This window comes from Sapajus apella, unplaced genomic scaffold (genome assembly GCF_009761245.1).
Source record: "Sapajus apella isolate SASKATOON/1434 unplaced genomic scaffold, GSC_monkey_1.0 scaffold10, whole genome shotgun sequence".
Taxonomy (NCBI): Eukaryota; Metazoa; Chordata; class Mammalia; order Primates; family Cebidae; genus Sapajus; species Sapajus apella.
This window is the reverse complement of record NW_022436950.1, coordinates 20333630-20356620: the sequence shown is the minus strand read 5'-3', so window position 1 is coordinate 20356620 and position 22991 is coordinate 20333630. Positions and strand designations below refer to the sequence as shown.

The 22991-nt window shown below is 52.9% G+C and overlaps 1 protein-coding gene across 10 annotated transcripts; it reads right to left on the bottom strand.

Moving 5' to 3' along the window:
* Positions 1-805: 805 nt before the first annotated feature.
* On the bottom strand, positions 806-22540 carry PTPRN (protein tyrosine phosphatase receptor type N). 10 transcript variants are annotated; one of them, XM_032278098.1, is made up of 23 exons: positions 22460-22540; positions 20655-20705; positions 20307-20420; positions 16649-16745; positions 15478-15739; positions 15032-15404; positions 14455-14601; positions 13837-13871; positions 12889-13163; positions 11993-12079; positions 11600-11679; positions 11346-11410; positions 10224-10442; positions 9575-9775; positions 9327-9474; positions 9093-9166; positions 8785-8862; positions 8572-8691; positions 6794-6960; positions 2652-2705; positions 2023-2087; positions 1739-1812; positions 806-1496 (listed from the first exon to the last, which is right to left on the bottom strand). In XM_032278098.1, exons 3-23 carry the CDS (start codon positions 20314-20316, stop codon positions 1425-1427), a joined length of 2703 nt encoding a protein of 900 aa, XP_032133989.1. In that variant the 5' UTR covers positions 20317-20420; positions 20655-20705; positions 22460-22540; the 3' UTR covers positions 806-1424. The 10 variants fall into 10 exon arrangements, with proteins under 10 accessions (XP_032133989.1, XP_032133991.1, XP_032133984.1 ...); XM_032278100.1 differs by having other exon boundaries at positions 15032-15386; XM_032278093.1 differs by having other exon boundaries at positions 22106-22460.
* Between the last annotated feature and the right edge of the window lie 451 nt (positions 22541-22991).

Sequence of the window (22991 nt, the reverse complement as noted above, 5' to 3'; positions counted from 1 at the left end):
TTAGCCAAGCATGGTGGCTCATGCCTGTAATCCCAGCCACTCCGGAGGCTGAGGCAGGAAAATTGCTGGAGCCTGGGAGGTAGACGTTGCAGTGAGCCGAGATCATGCTACTGCACTCCAGCCTGGGTGACAGAGTAAGACTCTGTCTCTAAAAAAAAACCCAAAACAAAAAAAGAACTAAGAGGAGAGGCATAGAGAGGAGGTTAGTCAGCCAGGTGCAAACTCTAACTCCACCTGACAATCTTTTTTTTTTTTTTGAGACAGTCTCACTGTCACCCAGGCTGGAGTGCAGCAGCACGATCTCGGCTCACTGCAAACTCCACCTCCTGAGTTCAAGTGAGTCTCATGTCTCAGCCTCCCGAGTAGCTGGGATTACAGGCATGTGCCACCATGCATGGCTAATTTTTTTGTATTTTTAATAGAGACGGAGTTTCGCCATGTCAGCCAGGCTGGTCTTGAACTCCTGACCTCAGGTGATCTGCCCGCCTTGGCCTTCTAAAGTGCTGGGATTACAGGCGTGAGCCGCTGCACCCAGCCACCTTACAGTCTTACAAGTTGTGTTACGTGTTATACAAGCAAGTTCTGTGCCTCAGTCTTTCCCCCTATAAAATGGGGCTTGTCATATAAAGCACCTTGGAGACTGCCGGCCACATAGGAAGTCATGTGGTTCTAAGCTAATGTTCCTGCCCAGGAGGGCCTGACTGCAGCTGGTGCTCTCCTGCTGTGCTCTCTGCACCTCCTGAGAGACCAGCAGGGACCAGACTGAGGCTGGGGTTGGAGTCGGGAACCACAGCAGACAAACTCGTAGGAGTCTGAGTTGCAGCTGCACAGACAACACACTAACTTTATTCACATTGGTACAAAAGTAGATTTTTCTAGAAATGTTCTCTTGTGCCAGAAGGAGAGAGGTTGAGCAGCACATGGTGGGAAGGCGGTGGCAGGAGGCTGGGCATGAGGGCAGGGAGGGCAGAACGCCCAAGTGTGAGTCAAGGAGGCAGGCCTGGGGCTGAGAAGCAGGGGGAGCCGGGTGTGGTGACCCTCCACCCCGTTCTTCCACACTGGAGCATAGGGGGGCACACACAGACACAGGGAGAGCTCCCAGAACCATGGGAGAGCCACGGGAGAGCCAAGCCAGGGAACATAGGCAGGAGAAGGTTCTGGGTAGAATTGCTGCCCACGTCCTTTCCTCTCCTCCTGGCTGCAGAGCCCCCATGGGATGCCCCGGGCTCTGGGATGCCCTGGGTTCTGGCATGCGTGAGGCTGGGCAGACGTGCCCCTTCTGGCTTCCCCTTCCTGACTCTTCTAGGAAGGGCTGGGCATGCCCCAGAGATGGCCGGTAGGGCAGTGAGGAGTGGGTACACAGAGATGCTCACACAGGCAAAGAAGGACAAAGGCTGGGCTGCCCACCAAGGGTCCCCAGGGTCTCACTGGGGCAGGGCCTTAAGGATGGCATTCACCTCCTCTGCCACGGCTGTCAGGGCAAATTCAAACTGGTCCTGGGGAAGGGCAGGGGCAGGATGGTCACAGAGAGGCCTGGCCTCTGCTCTGCCCTTGAGGTTGGGGGCTTTCAGTGGGGTTGGGGGTCCCTAGGCAGGTCCCCTGGGAGGAGGGGAGTCCTCCTGAAGGAAACACAGAGGCAGGTGGGAGAGGTTGGCAGCTGCTGCTTTCCCTGGGGTGGCCAAGAAGTGGGTGCTAGGGAACGGTGGCAGCTGGGGTTGGGGCAGGAAGGTACAGTCACCTTAGAGCGGACAAGGCCAGGCCGCTGGTCACGGACATGCTCCAGGGTGGCAGCGATGTCGATCTCCTTCACTCCTGAAGATGGGGGGGGATGGGGCTGCTCAGGGGGTGTCCAGAGGAGGATAGGACCCAGAAAGCCTGGGGCCTCCTTGGTGGGGGGGTCTTGGAGGATTGGGCAGAGCCTGGAGGTTGACAACCTGCTCCTTCCGAGTTCCCAGGACCCTGTGTGCTGGGGAGCCTCTAAAAAGGGCCTGGGGGCTGTGGGCACCGTGGGAAGCTCCCTACCTTTTGCCATGCGGTTCAGGACCATGTCGATGAGGATGTAGGTGCCGGTCCTCCCTGCACCATCACTGAAACAGGAGTTAGTGACAGGTTTAGATTGCAATGCAGCAGAAAGGGGGAGGGACAGAGGAGGCCTCGAAGTGGGAAGACACTGAGTGACCCATTTGGGTTGGCTTGGAGAGGGCGTGAGTGAGCTGAGGATGAAGGAAAGCTCATAGCACCTGCACGCTGGGATTTGGGCCTTGAGAGGGGGGTCTGTGACCTGTGGGTGTCACTTGAGCAATGGAACAACCAAAAAGGAGAGCCACGGCTCAGCCCTGCAGTGGAGCCAGCAGGAGGGGATTGGATGGGCCTCTTTAGCCTTCAGCAAACTTTGTGTACATCAGGGGACCATGGTAAATATTTCCAACTTTGTGGGCCACATACAGTTTGTGTCACATACTTTTCTTCTTGTTTCTTCACCCATTTAAAAATGTGAACGCCATTCTTAGGTCTTGGCCATTAAAAACAGGTGGTGTGCTGGATTTGGTCGGCGCCTGCAGTTTGCTGGCACCAAGGGGACAGGCAGGCAATGTGTGTAGGAGACACACACCACGGAGTGGGACCAGAGAGAGGAACCCTCCTCCACCCACCTGCAGTGCACGATGATGGGGCAGGAGCGGCCCCGGTAGCACTTGTTCACCTTCCTGCAACAAGAAATGGGCGTGAGGGCCAGTGGGCACCGGCAGAGGGAAAGGGAAGCAGAAATGCATGCTGTGTGTCTCTCTTTCCTCCTTTTCTCCCCACCTGCCCAGGGCGGTGGGGGAAGATGGTCAGAGAAATGAGCCAGGGCTGCAGGCAAAGAGCCAGAGCTAGGGTGGTTGGCACTGGGCTCGCCTTGTCACTTACAAGCTAGGTGCCCAATCATGTGCCTGGAACAACTGATTTAGCCTCTTTGAGCCTCAGTTTTCTTACCTGTGAAATGGAGGATAGTAATAGTAACCTCCTTAGGGTTCGCACAATGGCCACATGAGATAACTCATGTAAAGAGCTAAGTGCCAGGTCTGGCATATAGTAGGTACTCAATACATGGTAGGAATTATTGATGACAATACATCATCATATTAAGAACCGCCTCTGCCCAAGTCCTGGCTTTCTGGTGACTTCAAAGGTGTCAGTCTTGCCACATCCCTGCTCTGCCCCTCTGCCATCTTCTATGACCACCCAGGCTGTTCTCCGCCCCACTCAGGCTCCAATGGTCCTTACCAGTTGTGACATCATGCTGCCCTGGGCATAGCGTTCCCTGGGCCAGGTGGGACAACCTCAACCCCTCAACTTGGGACATAGTGCTACTCCCTGTCTCCTTGGAGCAGACTCACTTCAGCACAGGCATTCTGTGGCTGGCTTATATTCAGACTTGGGGTCCGCTTGGACCTCAGACCTTTCTCTGCTGCCCCTGATCATGACTCATTGAGGAGCAGGGGGTTTCTCCATCTCTCAATGGACCCATCTAACCTGCCCTTGTCCCTTATGACCTTTCTGCTTTGGGAGTCACCTGCATATTCCTGAGATCCCTGCAGGCCAGAACTAGGGAAAACCTTCTTAGGGGTTGTCAGATTGAAGTCTGGAACTTCTCAGTCCTTCAGCTATGGGGCCAGGTGACTTAGAATGGCTTTATGGGAGTCCACATGGTTTTCTAGCTCACTGACTGTTATGTCAGAGGGCTGGGGTAGAAGAGCAGTCACAATAGTTTTTTTCACTCATTTAATAATGATAATAGGTAGCATGTAGAATTAACTGAGCCCTTGCTATGTATCAGGCACTTACACTAGATTTTATGTACTTTAACAAATCTTGCAACAATCCTGTGAAGCAGGGGTCCCCAATCCCTGGGCCATGGACAGTGTCAGTCTGTGGCCTGTTGGAAACAGCCGCATAGCAGTAGCTGAGAGGTGGGCAAGCGAGCATTACTGCCTGAGCCTCGCCTCCTGTTAGATTAGCGGGTGCAATAGACTCTCACAGGAGCGTGAACCCTATCGTGAGCTGCACATGTGGGGTATCTAGGTTGCAAGCTCCTTATAAGAATCTAATGTGACCGGGTGCGGTGGCTCACACCTGTAATCCCAGCACTTTGGGAGGCTGAGGTGGGTGGATCACAAGGTCAAGAGATCGAGACCATCTTGGCCAACATAGTGAAATCCTGTCTCTACTAAATATACAAAAGTTAGCTGCACGTGGTGGCACTGCCTGTAGTCCCAGCTACTTGGGAGGCTGGGGCAGGAGAATCACTTGAACCAGGGAGGCAGAGATTGCAGTGAGTTGAGATCGTGCCACTGCTCTCCAGCCTGGGTGACAGAGCAAGACTGTGTCTCATAAAAAAAAAAAAAAAAAAAAATCTAATGCCTGATGATCTGAGGTGGGGCAGTTTCATCCCCAAACTACCCCCTCTCCCAGCTGTGGAAAAAATTGTCTTCTACAAAACTGGTTCCTGATGCCAAAAAGCTTGGGGACCTCTGCTCTAAATTATGTGTCATCATCCTCATCTCACAGGTGGGGGACGCCCAGGAACTTGCTCAGGGCCACTTTCTTAGGGTCTCTTTTATTAATTTGTTTTATTTCTGGGGGGCCTTCACCGAACTGCATTTATTTTTATTTATTTATTTTGAGAGGGAGTCTCACTCTGTCACCCAGGCAGGAGTGCAGTGGTATGATCTCGGCTCACTGTAACCCCCGCCTCCCAGGTTCAAGCGATTCTCCTGCCTCAGCCTCCTGAGTAGCTGGGACTACAGGTGTGCACCATCACACCCAGCTAATTTTTGTATTTTTAGCAAAGACAGGGTTTTACCATGTTGACCAATCTGGTCTTGAACTCCTGACCCCAAGTGATCTGCTCCCCTTGGCCTTCCAAAGCGCTGGGACTATAGGCGTGAGCCACTCTGCCCGGCCCCAGAACTGAATTTATTAAGCACCAATTTATTTGTTCTGGATGTCTAATGCCAACTGAGTTTACATAATTCCAGCCTAAAGCAAAAAACAATCTTTTAGCTTATCTGCGCAGCCTTTTTTTTTTTTTTTTTCTTTTTTGAGACAGAGTCTTGCTCTGTCGTCCAGGCTGGAGTGCAGCAGCGTGATCTCAGATCACTGCAACTTCTGCCTCCTGAGTTCAAGCAATTCTCCTGCCTCAGCCTCCTGAGTAGCTGGGATTACAGGTGCCTGCCACAACACTTGGCTAATTTTTGTATTTTTAGTAGAGATGGGGTTTCACCATGTTGGTCAGGCTGGTCTTGAACTCCTGACCTTGTGATCCACCCACCTCGGCCTCCCAAAGTGCTGGGATTAGAGGCGTGAGCCACTGTGCCTGGCCAGCTATCTGTGCAGCGCCCCCCACCAGCTTTTTTTTTTTTTTTTTTTTTACAATCAAGTAGATGAAATCACTGTGCAGCCTTAAAACATGCATGCGCTAGTTCTATCAGGATTTTCAAAACGTGGAAAAAAGGAAATAGCTTTGATACCCTGGCACTGCTTTCAAGATGCCTGTGTCTCAGCTCTCAGGGACCCCAGTTAGAAACCGCTGTCCTGAGGTTCAGAAACTATACCCAGGTCCCCACCCCCAGCTCTGCTGCTCTGTCCAGTACCTGGAGACCTCAGGCCTGCCGGGCAAGGGACGGAGAAGCAGAAGGGTGCGGTGCGGGTGGGCCCCTGCCCCTGGTGGCGGGCTTCCCAACTACCTGTCTGGAGCTGGGAAAGGTAGGGGACACTGGAGGGCTGACCTGTCTTGGTGTCAGTGTAGGTAAAGGGTGAGTCTCTGGGGTAGCCCGTCTAGCCCCACCTGCTCCACTGAGCGCCCCCCTCCCCCAGTCCAGAGATCCTCCCAAACTCCTTTTGACAGTCTTTGCCTCTTCCCTGTTCCCCCTGCTCCCAGCTCGGGGTGGTCCCCGGGCCACATGTCCTGTCTGTCCATGCAGCAGCCACACCTGCCAATGATCACTTTTGTGACTATGCAACTGGAGTGAGAATACTAGCTGCAGATCACAAAAATGACGCTGGCAGCTGTGAGGGAGAGAGAGAAAGAGGGGAGAAGGGAGGGAAGAACAGAGAGAGGAGGAGACTCGCAGTGGGAGGGAGAGGGTGGGACGGACAGAAAGAGAGAAACCGGCAGACAGGGAAGGAGGTGGAGAAAAACAGGGGAGAAGGACAGAGAGAAAGGAAGGGAAGCGCGGAGGGAGAAATGGAGAGAGAGGGAATGGGTGAGGCTGAGACAGAGTGAGAAAGGGATGGGGAGAGAGAAGGAAAAGAAAGAGGAAAGGAAAAAGGATGAAAGACACAAAAAGAGAGGCGGAGAGGCGGAGAGGGATGAAGGAGGGGAAACGTGCAGGAGGGAGAGAGAGATGGAAGGGGCAGCGATCAGCGCAGGGCAGGGACTGGAGACAGCGGGGCAGGAGCAAACGGGAAGAAGAGAGGAAGCAGGAGCCCCGAGAGGGAGGGGAGCCAGAAAGCTGGAGGACCCCTAGAGGAAGCAGGTGGAGGAGAAGGAGCCAGTCCCGAGAGCGTGAGAGGGAGGAGCGGAGCAGCAGCGGCCGGTGCGGAGCTGGCCCACGCGGGGACCTGCACAGCCGGAGCCTCAGGCCTGATTTAGGGGGTGGGAGGATGGGCTCTGCAGGGGAGGCCAGAGGTCAGAGGCTGAGGCTCCAGGCCCGACCCGAGGCTCCAGGCCGAGCTGGAGGGCGGATCCCTGCTCCGCGCCCCGCCCCCCACACCCCAGGCGGCCCCTCCAGGCGGGGGCGCCCGCGCTCACCTGCGGAAATCCAGCAGGGGCCGAGTGGAGGCCGGGGTGCCCTCTGCCGGCCAGCTGAGGAAGTGGAACTGCGTGAGCGTGCGCGTCTCCTGCGTCTGCACGTTCTTCAGGTAGAAGCTCCGCACCAGGAAGTCCTCGCACCAGATGTGCTCCGACACCAGGTTCACCTGCCCGGCGGGGTCCAGGCCTGAGCGCCGCGGGAAGCCCCAGTCTCCGCGTCTAGTCTGCGCGCGCTCATCGCGGCCTTTTCGGTCTATCTAACCCACCCCCCGCCCTCCCAGGCCGGTTCAAATTCTAAGTCCCAGCAGTCCCAGGAACCCTGGCTGCCTGTCACTTATCTACTGCTCAGGACCACTGGAAGCTTTTGCACCCAGACACAACTGTTGTGAACCTCTCGAGGTCGGACTTTCTCCTTCCCCTTCCTCTCAGGGTCTACCAGAGTGTCTGTGCTACACGTGCCATAAACTTGGATGAAATTCTGTAATATTCTCTTCTAATTTTTTTCATTAACCACCAGCAGGACCAATGAAAGGCTTAAAAAAGAAAAAAACCCGTCGGCCGGGCGCGGTGGCTCACGCCTGTAATCCCAGCACTTTGGGAGGCCGAGGTGAGCGGATCTCAAGGCCAGGAGTTTGACACCAGCCTGACCAACATAGTGACACTCTGTCTCTACTAAAAATACAAAAATTAGCCGGCCGTGATGGCGCACGCCTGTAATCCCAGCAACTCAGGAGGCTGAGGCAGGAGAATCGCTTTAACCCAGGAGGCAGAGGTTGCAGTGAGCCAAGATCTTGCCACTGCACTCCAACCTGGGTGACAGAACAGGACTCTGTCTCAAAAAACAAAACAAAACAAAATTGTAATGTGCTTATTTGATGGGAAATAAATTGCTATTCAGGCTCATGTGCTGATGAGAAGCTTCTGTTTTGTTCTTATTTTGTCTTATGGGGACTCACCTCCCATTTGCCTGAAATCTTTTTCCACTGCTTGGCCTCTGCCCAGTTCCCCCTCCTTCTCCACCTTTCCACCTAGTCTCTCTCCTAATGAAAAAGTTTGTTTCTGTTTTACATTAATAACATATGTAACTGGTGGTATTACTTTCTTTGCTTTGGCCACCAGGAAACTCAGAGCTAAATTAGGCTCAATCAAAGTAGGTCTTAATCTCAGTCTTTGGGTATACTTACCTTTCCTGTCTTGTATGCATTTAGCTGTTAGCTTTGTACCTCAGTTTTGGTGGTTTTATAGTTTTATTTCTGTGCCTTTACTATGTCTCTATGAATGCTTTTTGGCTCTAGACAGGACACACACACATGTATGTATGTGAATATAGGTGTGTGCATATATGTGTTATATATTCATATATATTCATATTCATATGTGTATAAATCATGAGCAGGGCCAATAAAAGCCTTTTTTTTTTTAAGACAGAGTTTCACACTGTTGCCTAGGCTGGCATGATCTCCACTCACTGCAACCTCTGCCTCCCAGGTTCAAGTGATTCTCCTGCCTCATTCTCCCAAGTAGCTGGTATTACAGGTGTCTGCCACCACACCCAGCTAATTTTTTGTATTTTTAGTAGAGACGAGTTACAGTATGTTGGCCAGGCTGGTCTTGAGCTCCTGACGGTGTGATATGCCCACCTTGGCTTCCCAAAGTGGTGGGATTACAGGTGTGAGCCATCACGCCCAGCCAATAAAAGGCTTTTTAAAAAGACTGTTGAGTAGTCATCATCTACTATCCCCACACCCACTGTCTCCTTGCTATGGGGCCCTGCTGACCTCATATACATGGTAGAGGGAAGAACCCTCATCCGGCCAGTAGCGGTCACACTGCTTGACACCATCCTCCACCAGCGGGGTCAGCATGACGATGACAGTGCAGCCGCTTTCCCACACCATCTAGGACAGAGACCCAGGTGAGCTCCACTGTAACCTCCGTGGGACCTGGCTGGCCACAAGGACCCCAGAGAAGCCCTCCCTTTAAGAGCCCACCTGCCAGAAGTCTGCGATGGTATGGGACAGCGGGCCCTGCGTGGCTATGTAGGCTGGCATCCGGGGGTCATGCTCAATCTGGAGGCAGGGAAGATACACCATGAGCCAGTGTGGGAAAATTCACTATGAATTTTCAAAGCAAGTGGGTCAGGGTCTGAGAAGGCTGACCATTCCCCCTTTCCTTGCTAGGATATCAGGCCCCACCATTCCAGGGAGTGGGTGGGGTGGGAGGTGACCACAGGGGAATGGAGTGCATAGGGCCAGGATAATGGTGGGGCAGAGGTGGGGACTGGAGTCAGGGCACTCACAATGGGGCTGGCGTTGATGTAATCACTCCGAGAAGGGCTGCTTTCCACCTTCAGTTTTATGCGGGCATGGTCATCTGCACAGACCCACATCCCACCCCAGATGACCTCCTGGTCATTGGCGTCCCGGGACCTCTGCCACTCAGCCTGAGCCAGAAGCCCACCCCTTCCCCTAAGCCCTCCAGACCTCGCAGCAGAGACAGGGCTGGGCCGGGCTGGCCAGCAGGGTTCACTCACAGGGCAGGAAGTCAGGATGCCGGTTCTTTTTGATGTTACCCTCCCCCTGTGCAGTGGCACAGGTGTTTGGCTCTGCTTGGTAGGCACAGAGGGCCTGCCACTCCTTGGCCAGCCGGTCCCGATTCCGCAGGTGGTCTTCCATGTATGCCTGTGGGGGTGTCTTGGTCTGGCTCTGGCCTACACAGCCAGCCTGGTCTCTCCTGCCATCCCATTCCCTCACCCACTCGGGGCCCAGGCCATGTCCTGACCAGAATCATGTGTCCTGTGGAGATGTCCATGTTGGCCTGGGCTGGCTCCTCACACCAGGACGGGGTGCTGCTGTGGGAGCTGGGACTGGCCTGGGCCACGTCACTGAACTGGGAGGACACGCTGCTCACCCGCGAAGGCTCTGGCGGACCCTCTGCCCTGGTGAACAGGGACTTTGTGGCCATGTGCTGGCGGCACAGGTCCTGTGGAGAAAGAACCAGGTGAGGTCTACCAGTCCCCTGAAACTTTCAACAGGGTCCTGGGTTCAACGCTGGGCTTCTAGACTTGTCCTTGACTGAGTTTCAGTGAAACTCAGCTCCTCTGGGGTAGGGTCTTCTGCCTGGCCCTGGTCCTTTTCAGGGTTGTTCTACTTGGGTGGGGCTTATGTCGGCCTCAGACATGATAGAGTGGAATCCCAGAACCCCAGAAGCACCACACCAAGAAGAACCTTAGGCATCATATGCTCTTAGTTCCCATCCATTCACAGGCCCCCACCATACTCCCTCCCAGTGGGGCTTCTCCAGCCTCCACTGGACCTTCCCAGGGATGGGGGCTCACTCCCCATTCAATTCCTACCCTCCCTCCACGCAAGACCCAGGCTCCCAAGCTCCTTGCATTTCCTCTATTCAACCAGCTTCTGGGGCTGCACACCTGGTACTCAAAGGTAGTGTCACCATGGGCCCCCTCAGGCCCCAGGGCTGCCAGGCGCTCCTTGTCCCGCTGCCGCGCATGCTGCCGCACAGACAGAGCCACAGCCAGAGCCACCAGCAGCCCGGCCACGCCTGCCAGGGCCACCACAGTGAGCAGCACTGAGTGCATGGGAGAGGTGCCGTGTGCGGTCCGGGGAAGGACTGCGGCTGCCTCCTCCCTCTGTGGGAACAAGGCTAGAATCAAGGGAGGCAGTGGCATGGGGAGATTTCGGAGCTGCTCCTCAGCCCCGTCCCATGCCACACTCCCTGTTCGGACATCTCCTGGGGGAAAGCTGGGAGCATAGGGGGATGGTGGGACAGCCGGACGGGCTCAGATCCTGCGTCTCAATCCCCATCAGGTCAACTCAACCACACTGCAGAGCCCGAGGAGTGTTTGCATTTAAAAATGGACAGAGAAGTGGACAGAGAACCCTAGGAATTGAATTGTAGGATGTGAGGCACCAGTGTTTTTTGAGTGTAGGCTGGGCGTGGTGGCTCACAACTGTAATCTCAGTACTTTGGGAGGCCAAGGCAGGCAGATCACCTGAGGTCAGGAGTTCGAGGCCACGCTGGCCAACGTGGTGAAACCCCGTCTCTACTAAAAATACAAAAAAATTTAGCCAGGTGTGTTGGTGTGTGCCTGTAATCCCAGCTACTTGGGAGGCTGAGGCAGGAGAATCGCTTGAACCTGGTAGGCAGAGGTTGCAGTGAGCCAAGATTGCGCCACTGCACTCCAGCCTGAGAGAGTAGAGTGAAACTCAGTTTCAAACAAACAAACAAAACTTATTTTGAGTATAATGTGCTTTCTGTGCAAGGTTTTCCCTTGGAATTTAGAGACTTCCCTCCAGCAGGCCTAAGGGTGGCTCAGCTGGTTCTCAGGCCTTTCGTGCAGGGAGAGGACACCTGCGCCATCTTCTGGTAAGAAAGAGAACTGCAGGGGTAGGGACTGCTTGGGCGAAGGCCGCCCCCAGCCAGCCGGGCACAGGAGGTTTCAGCTCCAGTTCTCCCCTCTAGTTCACCTCCAGCTCTTGTGGACAACATCAGCCCTCTGGGGGCCTTGACTGATTCTCCAGTTAGCGCATACCTGTCCCACTCCTGTCTGCAAGATTTGGAGCCCTGTCTGTGCTTCCAGTTCAGACTTCACCAGCCCTGCAGGGAGGACGCAGGTCAGGCTCGCTCCAGCCCCGTGTGGTCTCCACCCTCTGTCTTGCTCTGCCAAGCGGCAGGCAGGGCCCATGTGGGCCGGGAACATTCAAGGGGGGATCAGCCACAGGCCTGGATATATCCTCTTAGGAATGGGGTTGAGGCCAAGCCTGGAGTTGAGGTCGCGGTATTTACCTGCTTGTTGGGTCACATCAGCCAAAGACAGGTTCTGCTCATTGTGCCGGATGCGGAAGGTGAGGGCTGGTCCCACCACACTGCCGGATAGGAGCTATGTTACTGCCTTCTCCACCCTAGACCGCAGACTCCAAAAGAGGCCAGCTCCGGCCCTCTCCCCATTAGAGGATGGGGCTGGAGCAGATCGGGGATGCGCTACAGGGTTATCTGAGGCAAGGAAGATGCTGGGTGGGGCCGGTAACGGGCTGGGTGTGGCTGTACCTTCAATACAGCTGGGAGCATACCTCAGCTGAGACCTTGTCTGCCCTTCCTCCCCCAGGCCCCTCCAGCCACCTCCTGGTTCAAGCTGCCTTCTAGATCTCGGCCACTGCCCCAGCAAGATGCCAGCCTCACCTGATGTTGATGAAGCTGCCTGAGGACATGTGCACATGCTCAGCCAGGATCTCCAGCAGCTTCACTCCTGCAGCCAGGCTCAGGGGCCTGGAGATGGGAGAAGGCAGAGGAAGGAAAGTGGGGCAACCCTCTCAGTCACTTTCTTTGTTGTTGTTGTTTTGAGACATAGTCTGGCTCTTGTTGCCCAGGCTGGAGTGCAGTGGCATGATCTCAGCTTACCGCAACCTCTGCCTCCCGGGTTCAAGCCAATTCTCCTGCCTCAGCCTCTTTAGTAGCTGGGATTACAGGTGCGTGTCATCACACTCAGCTGATTTTTGTATTTTTAGTAGAGATGGGGTTTCACCATGTTGGTCAGGCTGGTCTCGAACTCCCGATCTCAGGTGATCCGCCTACCTCGGCCTCCCAAAGTGCTGGGATTACAGGCATGAGCCACTGCACCCAGTCATGTTTTGTTTGTTTGTTTGTTTGTGAGACAGAGTTTCACTCTTGTCACCCCGGCTGGAGTGCAATGGCACGATCTCAGCTCACTGCAACATTTGCCTCCCTAGTTCAAGTAATTCTCTTGCCTCAGCCTCCTGAGTAGCTGGGATTACAGGCACCTGCCACCACATTTGGCTAATTTTAAAATTTTAAGTCGAGACAGGGTTTCACCATGTTAGCCAGGCTGGTCTTGAACTCCTGACCTCAGGTGATCTACCCACCTCGGCCTCCCAAAGTGCTGGGATTACAGGCGTGACCTGACCCAATCACTTTCTTAAAACAGGTCACTCCAGGGGCGCAGAGCAGTCTGCCACTTCCCTGTCCCTACACATCTGGATTTCTGCTCTCTGCTTCTGGCCAGGCAGGCCAGCCCAACTCCCAGCTGACCGGAAGCCTTCCCAGGATGCAGCCCTTACTTCTGGTCAGTGACAATGTAGCCATATTCCTCTGCTGCTGGCCGGGCTGAGGGCTGTCCTGCCGCTGTGGGCTGGCTCTGGCCCAGTGGACTTTTCTTCTCTAGCAGGACAGGTGTGGCGGGGGGTCTGGCAGCTTCGGGAGGCTCAGAGGAGACAGGGCTTGGCACCTGCTGAACTTCACTGGAGATGGGGCTGGCAGTGGGGTATCCAGGCATGGAGGGTGTGGGGGGTGGAGGCTCTGCTGTGTCTCTGCCCTCCACTGGCCCCTCCATTGTCTGTTCAGAAGAGAGGGTGGAGGTGTGCATCTGGACAGTGCTGGGGGAAGGGGTGCCCTGGACTCTGAGCTTTCTACAGTGGAGCTCAGGACCTGCTTTTAGCTTGCAACCCCCAGGGACCACTGCAGTACTGGGTACAGAGAGGACACCAGAGCATATGAGACAAGTGCATGCATGAATGAATAAAGGATTGCATGATTGAAAATGGTCTGTACTAATCCACTGAATGGGGCTGGAGAGGGAAACTTCTGCAGCCAGAGAAGCCAGGGTAGAAGATGAACAGGCAGGCAATGGTTTCTAGACTTTTGTTTAGCCACAAAGTCTTAGAACTCCAACACACGAAACAGAAAGAAGCAGAGCTCCTCCAGCTACGGAAGCTCAGAAAGGGCTCCCTGCTCGAAACTTCCCTCCTTCCCTAGGAATTCTTACAGCATGGTGTGAAATGATTGCAGTGAAAAGAGCAATGAATTAAGAATTTGGTTTCCTAGCCCCGGTTCTGCCATCAACTTGATGCGAGATCTTAGGTAATAACTTGCAGTCTCTGGGCCTTGGTTTTCCCCAAAATGTGGGGTGAGAGGATACAGATTCTGGGTCCTGAATTTGAGATCTAGGTTTGGCAAGGGGGTGTGCTGCCATGGGATGATGAGGAGTCAAGGGGGTGCTGGGGACTCACTTTCTTGATATCAGCTCCAACATTTACAACCCCTCCTGTGAGACAGGAAAAACAAGAATCTGGAAAAATGGCCATGGCCAAGGTCCACACATCACAAGTGGCAGAAAGGGCCAGAGTCCCCGAGCCTGGTACACTTGCTGTGGCCTTCTTCCTCAGTCAGTGACCAAGACTCTGTTACTAGTCCCACTCTAAGCCTGGCCTCATTCCTCTGCTTCCTCCTCCCAACTCCCTCTGTCATTGACCATCTCTCTCAAAGCTATTCTTTGCTCATCTCTACCTATCAATTACTGCCTTCTTCTTAGCATTGGCTAAGCCCATTTTTACACCCTCATTGTCACCGACCCACATTTCCTGATGCCTCCTTTTCCCTGCTCACACCCTCCATTGGCTGCTTTTTCCATTACTTTCACCCTCTAGTCTTTTCCTGATCTAACTCCTCAGCTTACCATCCTACCCCCTTACTCCTGCCTTACTGGTAATGACCCTGTGTCTCAAAGGAACTCTCTCTCCCTAAGCCTGACTCTTCCTTTCCAGGCTACTCCATGTGGTCTTGAGGTGGGGCAAGAGGCATCCATGGAGCTGGGAGATGCTGGTACCTCCCTCCGCCTGGACACTCACCTGGATTTCTTCCTGCACCGTTGGGCAGTAGCTGCAGCAGGGTCAGGAGTGTGGAGAGCTGCTCAGGAGTCAGCTGACGGGTCAGCTGACGCAGCTCTACCCCGTAGCCAGCCAGCACAGCGGCCAGCCTCTGCAGAGCCACATCTGCTGGGAGCCAGACACACAGCTTAGGGTTGGTTGTGGGGTGAACTTGTGGGATGCAGATGGGTGACTCAGGGTGGGAGGGGAATAACACATTAAGTACTCTTCCCAAACACCAGGACACGAAAGGGTGCCCTCCCTTTCCCAGCCCTTGTCCACACATTGGGGGAAAGGTATTCCGGGGGCCCAGACCAAACTTCAGGACATTTTCACTCTCCTTCCAGTGGAGAGTCACTCCCCACGGTGTTCCCATTCCCCATGGTGTCCCCACCACTTCCTTAGTGTCTGGCATGGAACAGCTTATCATTAGACATTCCTTAAATGGATGAATGACTTTAAGGACAAGTTAACAAATGCATGGATTGTCAGGAAGGGGCCCCACCATGGTTCTCCCAAACAGCCCCCACAGGGAGGTGGATGCTGAGGACTTTGTTACCTGGCTGCACTGCTGGGGAAGCAGGCTTCTCTCTGCGGCCCCCTAGTCCTTCCTCCTCATAGCCCCCTGGGGAGTCCTCTGCCCGGCTGCTGCCCCCTTGCTCTGGCAGCCTTGGCATCCTGGCCCTGCTGGGTGTTGGCAACTCCTGGGCCAGATAGAGCAGCCCAGAGTCCTGAAAAAGCTGGGCAGGTGAAGGCCCTGGAAGGTCCCCGTAGGAGTGGCCAGGGGAGTCCCCATATATGCCCTTGGAGGCAGTTCTGCTGAAGAGGGCAGAGGCTTCAGCCTTGGGCAGGGGGCTGACACTGACCATCCCTGGGGAGCCTTCTGAGACCCGGGAACCATCACGGGAGCCAAACTGTGGAAAACCAGAGATCTGGGTAAGAGCAGAAGTCCGGGCTGAAGGACTGCGGGACTGCAGTTAGGCGGTGCCAGAGTCAAGGGCTTACCTGGTGGAACAGGTAGGGTTGCAGCAAAGTAGGTTCATAACTCAGGGCAGGGTGGGGAGGCTGTGGGGGCAGCAGCAGATGCTCCAAGAGAGGGGGCAGCAGCTCAGCCTGCAGAGGGGACAGAGAGGAGCTGGCCCCAGCTCCACCCCTGCCCACTGGTGGTTGTGGAAACCGATGCTGAGCAGCAGGGGCGGAGCCAGTGGGGATGTCCTGTAAAAGCAGCTCTCCAGCGGGACCTGGTCTCCTGGGTGCCAAGCCAGACCTGGTGGGGAAAGCAAAGTGTGTGCGTTGGAGCAGGGGAAAGGGCATAGAGAGCCTAAGAGCCTACAAGGCAGAACTAGATGGGGCCAGTCAGCCTTAGTGGTTAAGAGCAGGCCTGACCTCTTAAGAAACTGAGTGACCTCAGGGGAAGAGAGATGGGTTGGGTGGGCATGGGGAGGGACCAGAGGGCCAAGCTGAGGGTGGAGGTATATGCCTCCCTGGTGAGCATGGCTGGGTCTCTGAAACAGCTGCAAAGGCTAGTGAATCATGAGGCTGGGGATGGAGAAGGGGCACACAGGAGCAGGGGAAGGCAGCCAGAACTTCTGTAGATGAGCCGTGGCTGCAGCTGTCCCCATTGCCCCTGTGTGCCATGTCCTCACACCTGGCTCTCCAAGTGTATGTCCAAATATTCAGGATTGCTCCTCCACCCCCCACCACTATGCCGTCTTCATCCTGGTATCATCATCTGAGCTCCATAAACCTCATTTATTTTTCCTCTGCTTTGCAGAGTCTGAATGATGCCTTTAGAGGCCCTAACCACAAAAAGATGATGGTGCCTCCTGCCATATAGAAATTCATATAGTAATGAAACTGAATATTGAACAACTTTAGTTCAACGCAATTCCAATTTCTCCCTTGATGACTACATTGATGCTTTTTTAAAAAGTATCCAATGTCAGGTTTTTCAAAACATTGAAAACATGCCCCTGTTTTTCTGGATGCCTAGAGATGAGCTAAGCTCCTGTTGGCCGTGGGAGTGTGTCAGATAGTGAGCATTCCTGCATCTGTTTGCCTGTGCCCCAGCATGCTGGCCTTGGTGCCCACTTCCGTCCCCTTCCCTCCACCTATTAGGATGACCAGAGGTTCACCAGCCTCACCATTGCTAGAGTTGTCAAGAAAGGCTGCCTACCTGTCCCTTGGACGGGGCTCTGGGGGGCGAAGCCTGGGGATACGTTCCATCTCCTGGGAGATCACATACTGGGTGAGGTCATCATGCCATGACAATCCTGTCAGGAAAAAGGATAGGGTAAGTTGGTTCGGGAGTCTGAGGGTCCAGTAGTGGGGCCCACTGGGGATCAGAACAGTACCCTCTGCCCTGCAGCTCTTGGGGTTTGTCAGAGTAGAGAGACAAACCCAGTGGGTGATCTGAGCTGTCCTCTTCCCAACCTCAGGTACAGCTATTGGAGCCGGACTGCCTGAGTTTGAATCCTGCCTCTGCTACTGATGAATTGTGTAACCTTGGGCAAGGTGCTGAACCTCTCCAAGCTTCAATTTCCTCCTCTGTAAAATGGAGATTTATATCTCCGAGGATTGTTATTATAATTAAAATAACATATATACACATCAAGTGGTTAGAATAGTGTCATGTCGTGAACTTTTAACAAATGCCATTACTACAATTATTATTACTATTGTTATCGTTCTTTATGTTGACCCTGAACCTCAGCTTTCTCTGTTGATAAAGTGGAAACAATACGTATTTCAGGGAGCTGTTGTGAAGATCAAGTGTGATCAGGGAAATCAAAGTGCTTAGAAAACTCTAAAGCACAATCTGCATGTTTTAAACATGTATAATCATCCTCATTGTCGGCATCATCATCATCAGTATCTTCGTCATCTTATTTGGAGACAGCTCTCCTATTTGACTCTTATCCCCAAAAAACTCTGCTCTCAGGAAAGGTTAGTCACTTGTTCTAAAGGAATAATTTCCCACTTTCCACCCTCATCCTTTCTTCTCTGTTTCTGGATTTATAATCTATGCTGCTCTTAACTTGTATTCTGGTATCTACCAACATCCACATCTGCCTCCTTGCTTCTTAACATTAGATGAGCTGTTTGTGTTCCTATTTAAAGCCAGTTCCTCTGTTTGAGCACTAGATTTCATCCGCTCTCACCTACTCAGGAATATTCTCTTCGCAATTCTCTCCTCTTTCCTACATAATTTTCTTTGTTCTCTGCTGAATTATTCACATCATTCCCATGCATATCATACTTCCATCTTAAGAAAAATATTGCTTGATCCCGCATTCCTCTCTAGCGATCACTCCATTTCTTTGCAGCAAGACTTCTAGAAAGATTTCCCTATACTGGGTGTATCCAATTCCTTTCTTTCTGTTCGCTCTTAATCCACCCGATTCAGGATTTTATTCCTAACTATTCTACCAAAGCTGCTCTCATCAAGATCACCAGCGACTTCTGCATGTCCAAATCTGGTGGTCAATTCTCATATCTAATTTTACTTTTCCCGTAATCATCATTTGACACATGGTCACTCCTCCTCCTCCTTGATACACTTTCTTTTGGCTTCTAGGACACTGAACACTGTTGTTTTAAATTCTACTCCACTGGCTTCCCCTTCTCAGTCTCCCTGAGAGGAGATTGATGTTTTCCCTCTTTTTCCTGGTCCTCTTAATAGAATTATCTAGGACTTGATCCTTGGTCTTCCTCTTCATAGAAATTCAATCCTTTAGTTATCTCATCTACCTCGTGGGTTTAATTAACATTTATATGCCAAAGAATTTCAAATTTGTAATTCCACTTGAGACCTCTCTCTCTCAGAATCCAGTCTTATATATTCAACTTGCCACTTCACTTGATTAGACATCTTAAACTCAACGTATTCAAAGCTGAACACCCCTAACAAGTTGATCCATTTGCAAGCTTCCACATTATGATTAGTGATATCTCCCCTGATTCATTTATTCAGTAAATAAAACCTTTGACTCCTGGCCAGGCATGGTGGCTCATGCCTGTAATCCCAGCACTTTGGGAGGCTGAGGTGGATGGATCACTTGAGGTCAGGAGCTCAAGACCAGCCTGGACAACATGGTGAAACCCTGTCTCTACTAAAAATACAAAAATTAGCCAGGAGTGGTGGCACATGCTTGCAATATCAGCTACTTGGGAGGCTGAGGCAGGAGAATCACTTGAACCCGGGAGGAAGATGAGATCACATCACTGTGCTCCAGCCTGGGCGACACAGCAAGACTCCATCTCAAACAACAACAACAGCAAAATCCAACAAAAACACCTTTGACTCCTCTATTACCATATCCAACATTTCATGAAATAATGCTGACTACCTTAAAAATAAATGTAGAATTCTGTCATTTTTCATTCCTTCTCTGCAGTCACCCTGGCCCAATCCATATTCATCTCTTATCTGAGTTATTATGGTAGTTTTTGTTTGTTTGTTTTAGTAAAGTGAAAGCAAGTTTATTAGAGAAGTGAAGAAACAAAAGAATGGCTACTCCATAGACAGAGTAACCTATTGTGGTAGTTTTGAATGGTCTCCCTCATCAACTCTTGACTCCATATATTCTATTCTCACTACAGCAGCAAAAGTGATGCTTGTAAAGGGTAAGTCAGATCGTATGCACCTATGCTCAAAATCTTGTAATGGTTTCCTTCTTTACTCAGAGTAAAGCCAATGTCCATACATTCCCCCATGAGGCCCTAAAGTAACCTGCATCCCTTCCCTTCACCTACCTGACTGCACTTTCTGCCCTTCTCCATAATCCTCTTCAGTCTCCTGCCCTCTATGGTGTTCTTCAGACTTGTGCTTTTGTCCTAGCTGTTTGGTCTGCCTGAAATATTCTTCCTCTAGATAACCTGACAAACTCCCCCACCTCCTTAAAAAGTCTGTTCAGATTTCAGTTTAATAAGTTTCACCTCGGCCGGGCGCGGTGGCGCAAGCCTGTAATCCCAGCACTTTGGGAGGCCGAGGCGGGTGGATCACAAGGTCAAGAGATCGAGACCATCCTGGTCAACATGGTGAAACCCCGTCTCTACTAAAAATACAAAAAAATTAGCTGGGCATGGTGGTGCGTGCCTGTAATCCCAGCTACTCAGGAGGCTGAGGCAGGAGAATTGCCTGAACCCAGGAGGCGGAGGTTGCGGTGAGCCGAGATCGCGCCATTGCACTCCAGCCTGGGTAACATGAGTGAAACTCCGCCTCAAAAAAAAAAAAAAAAAAAAAATAAGTTTCACCTGACCACCTGATTTAACACTGTAGCTTTCTACCTCCCAATTTTGATCCCTTTATCTTGCTGTAATATTCCATGCCATTTATCATCTTCTAAGACAGTATACATTTTCTAACTTTTATAGTGTGTTTCCTCCCCTTATTCCCCAAATATAAACTCTAGTAAGCAGAGATCTTTGTTTTATTCCCTGATACATGCCAAATACCTAAAATTATGCCTGCTACATAGTTAGTACTCAATAAATACTTGTTGAGTGAGGAACTGGGTGAGTGGAATATTATCCTGGCTGAGGAATACAGTGTTCTTGGCTCTGTAGCACTGAGACAGTGCCAGGGACAGGAACTGGTCCTAAGGAAGCTGGCCTTTTCCAGTGGCTTCTTCTAGAAGCCTCCTGTGGGCTTCTCCAGAGAGTCCAAATGTGAATAGCTCATCTCTAGGGTTCCACTTCTCACTCCAGCAAGATCTGGGAAGATGAGGCTCCAGCAGTGGGTGTGATAAAAATGTTCCTTGAAGAGAAATGCTCTTCCCCACCCATAGCTAACCAAGTTCCAATCTCTCTCCTCCAATGCACCCAGACCTCACCTTGGGACATGAGTTGTTGGAGCACACTTTGTAAGCGTTGCAGAACTGGGGAGGTGACTTGCAAAAGGGGCCGGGCCTGCCCCACTCCCACCTGGCACTGTCCAAACAAGCCATCTAAGGGCACAAAAGTGGTGTCAGCAGGAGGCTTGAACAAGAGGCCTTCTGAAGTCCAGTTTGCAAATGAACAGTACTCTTTTCACCTCCTCCCCTACCTCTCCTCCTCCAGGCAAGTCTTTCTCCTTCTCAAGCCCAGTAGCCCTCTTCCTTTCTGGGCCTTCTTTCCCTTTCTTGTTTTTTATTGCCCATCTTCCCCCCATCTTGTGAGTTCTACACTTGGACCTCACTCACCCTGAATACAGACTTCGAGGTGAGAGCAGAGCCTGCGGTCAAATAGACAGCCTGTAGAGGAACAGGTGAGCAGAGGCTCAGACACCCACACACAGAGAATGGGCAGATGGGTGGACAGGCTGGGAAAGGGGGAAGCAGATGCAGTTTATTCTTTCATTCTAAAGAAGGCCTTAAGCTGGGAGGAGAGTAGAAATCAGGCCTAAAATTCATAAAAGGAAGCACGGGATCTAGTTTTGGATTTGAAGAATTTGTGAGTATGGATCCTTAAAAGACTCTGTTTACTTAACTGAGTGATGGGGAAGAAACCTTCCAGGTACAGGGAGAAAGAAGTGGTGGAGAATAACATACTTGTCTGTTCTCATAGAATGACTGTAGGAGAGATTTTGGCTAAATTTTGAAAGGGGAATTTCGTCCCCAAATATCCAAAAGCATCCTGTAATACCCTGGAACCCAGAAGAGGTGGAAACCCTAGCACACTTCTCCCGGTCGGGGGGGAAAGCGGGTATGGGAGGGTGTCTCTAAGGCAGCTCTCCCGGCGCTGTCCCCGGCCGCTGGCGCTGTCCGCGGTGCTGAAGCTCTGAGTCTGGCGCCGCCAGGGGCTCGCCTGGGGGCGGTTACCAGAGAGGAAAGGGTCACAGAACGAGGACTCTCCACAAGACCGGAGCCCTCCGTTCTATTCTGCCAACCCACAGCGTCACAGGAAGTACTCTGCCTCTCGGGCCTCCAAGCCCGGCTGGGGAAAGAGGGCGCCAGGAGGCGAGGCTGCGCCCCTTCCCCCACGCGCCACCCTCCTACCCCCACCCTCCGCCCGTGAGTCAGCGCTGACTGTCTGTCCGCACAGATGTGAGTCAGCACCAGGCCCGACTGTGGGGAGGGGGACAGGAGAGGACCCTACCCTCTTTATCCTCTTCTGCCCCCTCCCCGTGCTGTTCCCTGTTATGGGAGATCAGATCGCTGCAATCGGCCTCTGTAGGCTGACGGAGAAACCCTGGCCTCTCTCTCGGCCCAGCTGGGACCTTATGCCTGCGGCCCAGGCTTCCACTGCCCAGGGATCGCCGTTCCCTCACCCTCTCCGCCACGTCCCCGCCCCCTCCCCCTCAGCGCCTGTTCCCATCCTCCTGGCGCCTCGGCGCAACTGGCTTCTCCTGTGGTCTCGCAGCCGGTCTCTAAGTCCCTCTGCCCACAAGCACTCCATGTCCTCCTCCCGAACCTGCAGTCTTCCCCGGAGCCAAATTCTCTTAGGTCCCGCCCCCGTATTCCCAGCCCCACCTCCAGGCCTACGCCCCTTTCCTCCCAGACGCCCTCTCACCCTCCTCTGTCGCCTGACTCCCCCAACCCATATTCTCCCTAAGCTTCCTGACACTTCACCCCACCACCACCCAGTTTCGCTCCTGGCCCCAAGCTGCCCACCCCAACCCCCCACCACCGGCCAGCCCAAGTTTCCTCCTGACCGTGGGCACTAATGGCGCTGCAGCCCCCCGGGCGGCTGCTCAGGAGCAGGAGGCAGAGGAGCAGCCGGAGACCACCGGATCCCCCGAGACCCCCAGGCCGCCGCGGGCGCCGCATCCTTCCGAGCTCCGGGCGCTAGCTCCCGGGCCGAAGCCGCAGCGACGCTGGCGGGAGCCTGAAGGAGGGGCCGAGGCGGGGCCTGCCGCTTCCCACCCCCCTACGAGGCGGGGTCTACATGCCCCTCTCGCTGCAACACTGCCAAACGCAGGCAGGTGCTGACGACACCTCCACCCCCGGCTCGTAAGCTAATTTGCGTCACATATGGCGTAAGAGCCCTGTCGGAGCGGGGGACCTACCCAGCCCATCCCTCCTCCGTCAAATACTAGGCGCCTCGCTAGAATCCCCACTCGGCCCCACCCCTTTTTGACCTACAGCCCTCTTCTAGGACCACCACCTCTATGTGCGCGAAAATGGTCGAGTAGGGTGGGGGCCAGGAAAGAGAGGTGAGTCCAGAATGATAAACCCGAAGAGGGGAAGCAGAAAGTGGGTAGAATAAGTACTCTTACTCATTGTCATTGATGGTACTGGTGTCTTCCTTAAGAAGAAATGGATAGACGTTTGTGCCTGGATTCCAGTTCTAGCAGGGCACCTACTAAGGGTATGGTCTTGGGCAGGTTGTTTAACTTGTCTGCCTCCAAGTTTCCTGATCTGCAAAGTGGAGGTGCCTGCCTCAGACGGTGCCAATAGTACCTGCCTCACAGGGTGATTGTGAAGATTTTGTTAGTTACATGCCTGGACTGGTGTATACTACATGCTCTATACATATTAGCTTTTGTCATTAGCATTTATTTATTTATTTATTTATTTACTTACTTACTTACTTACTTG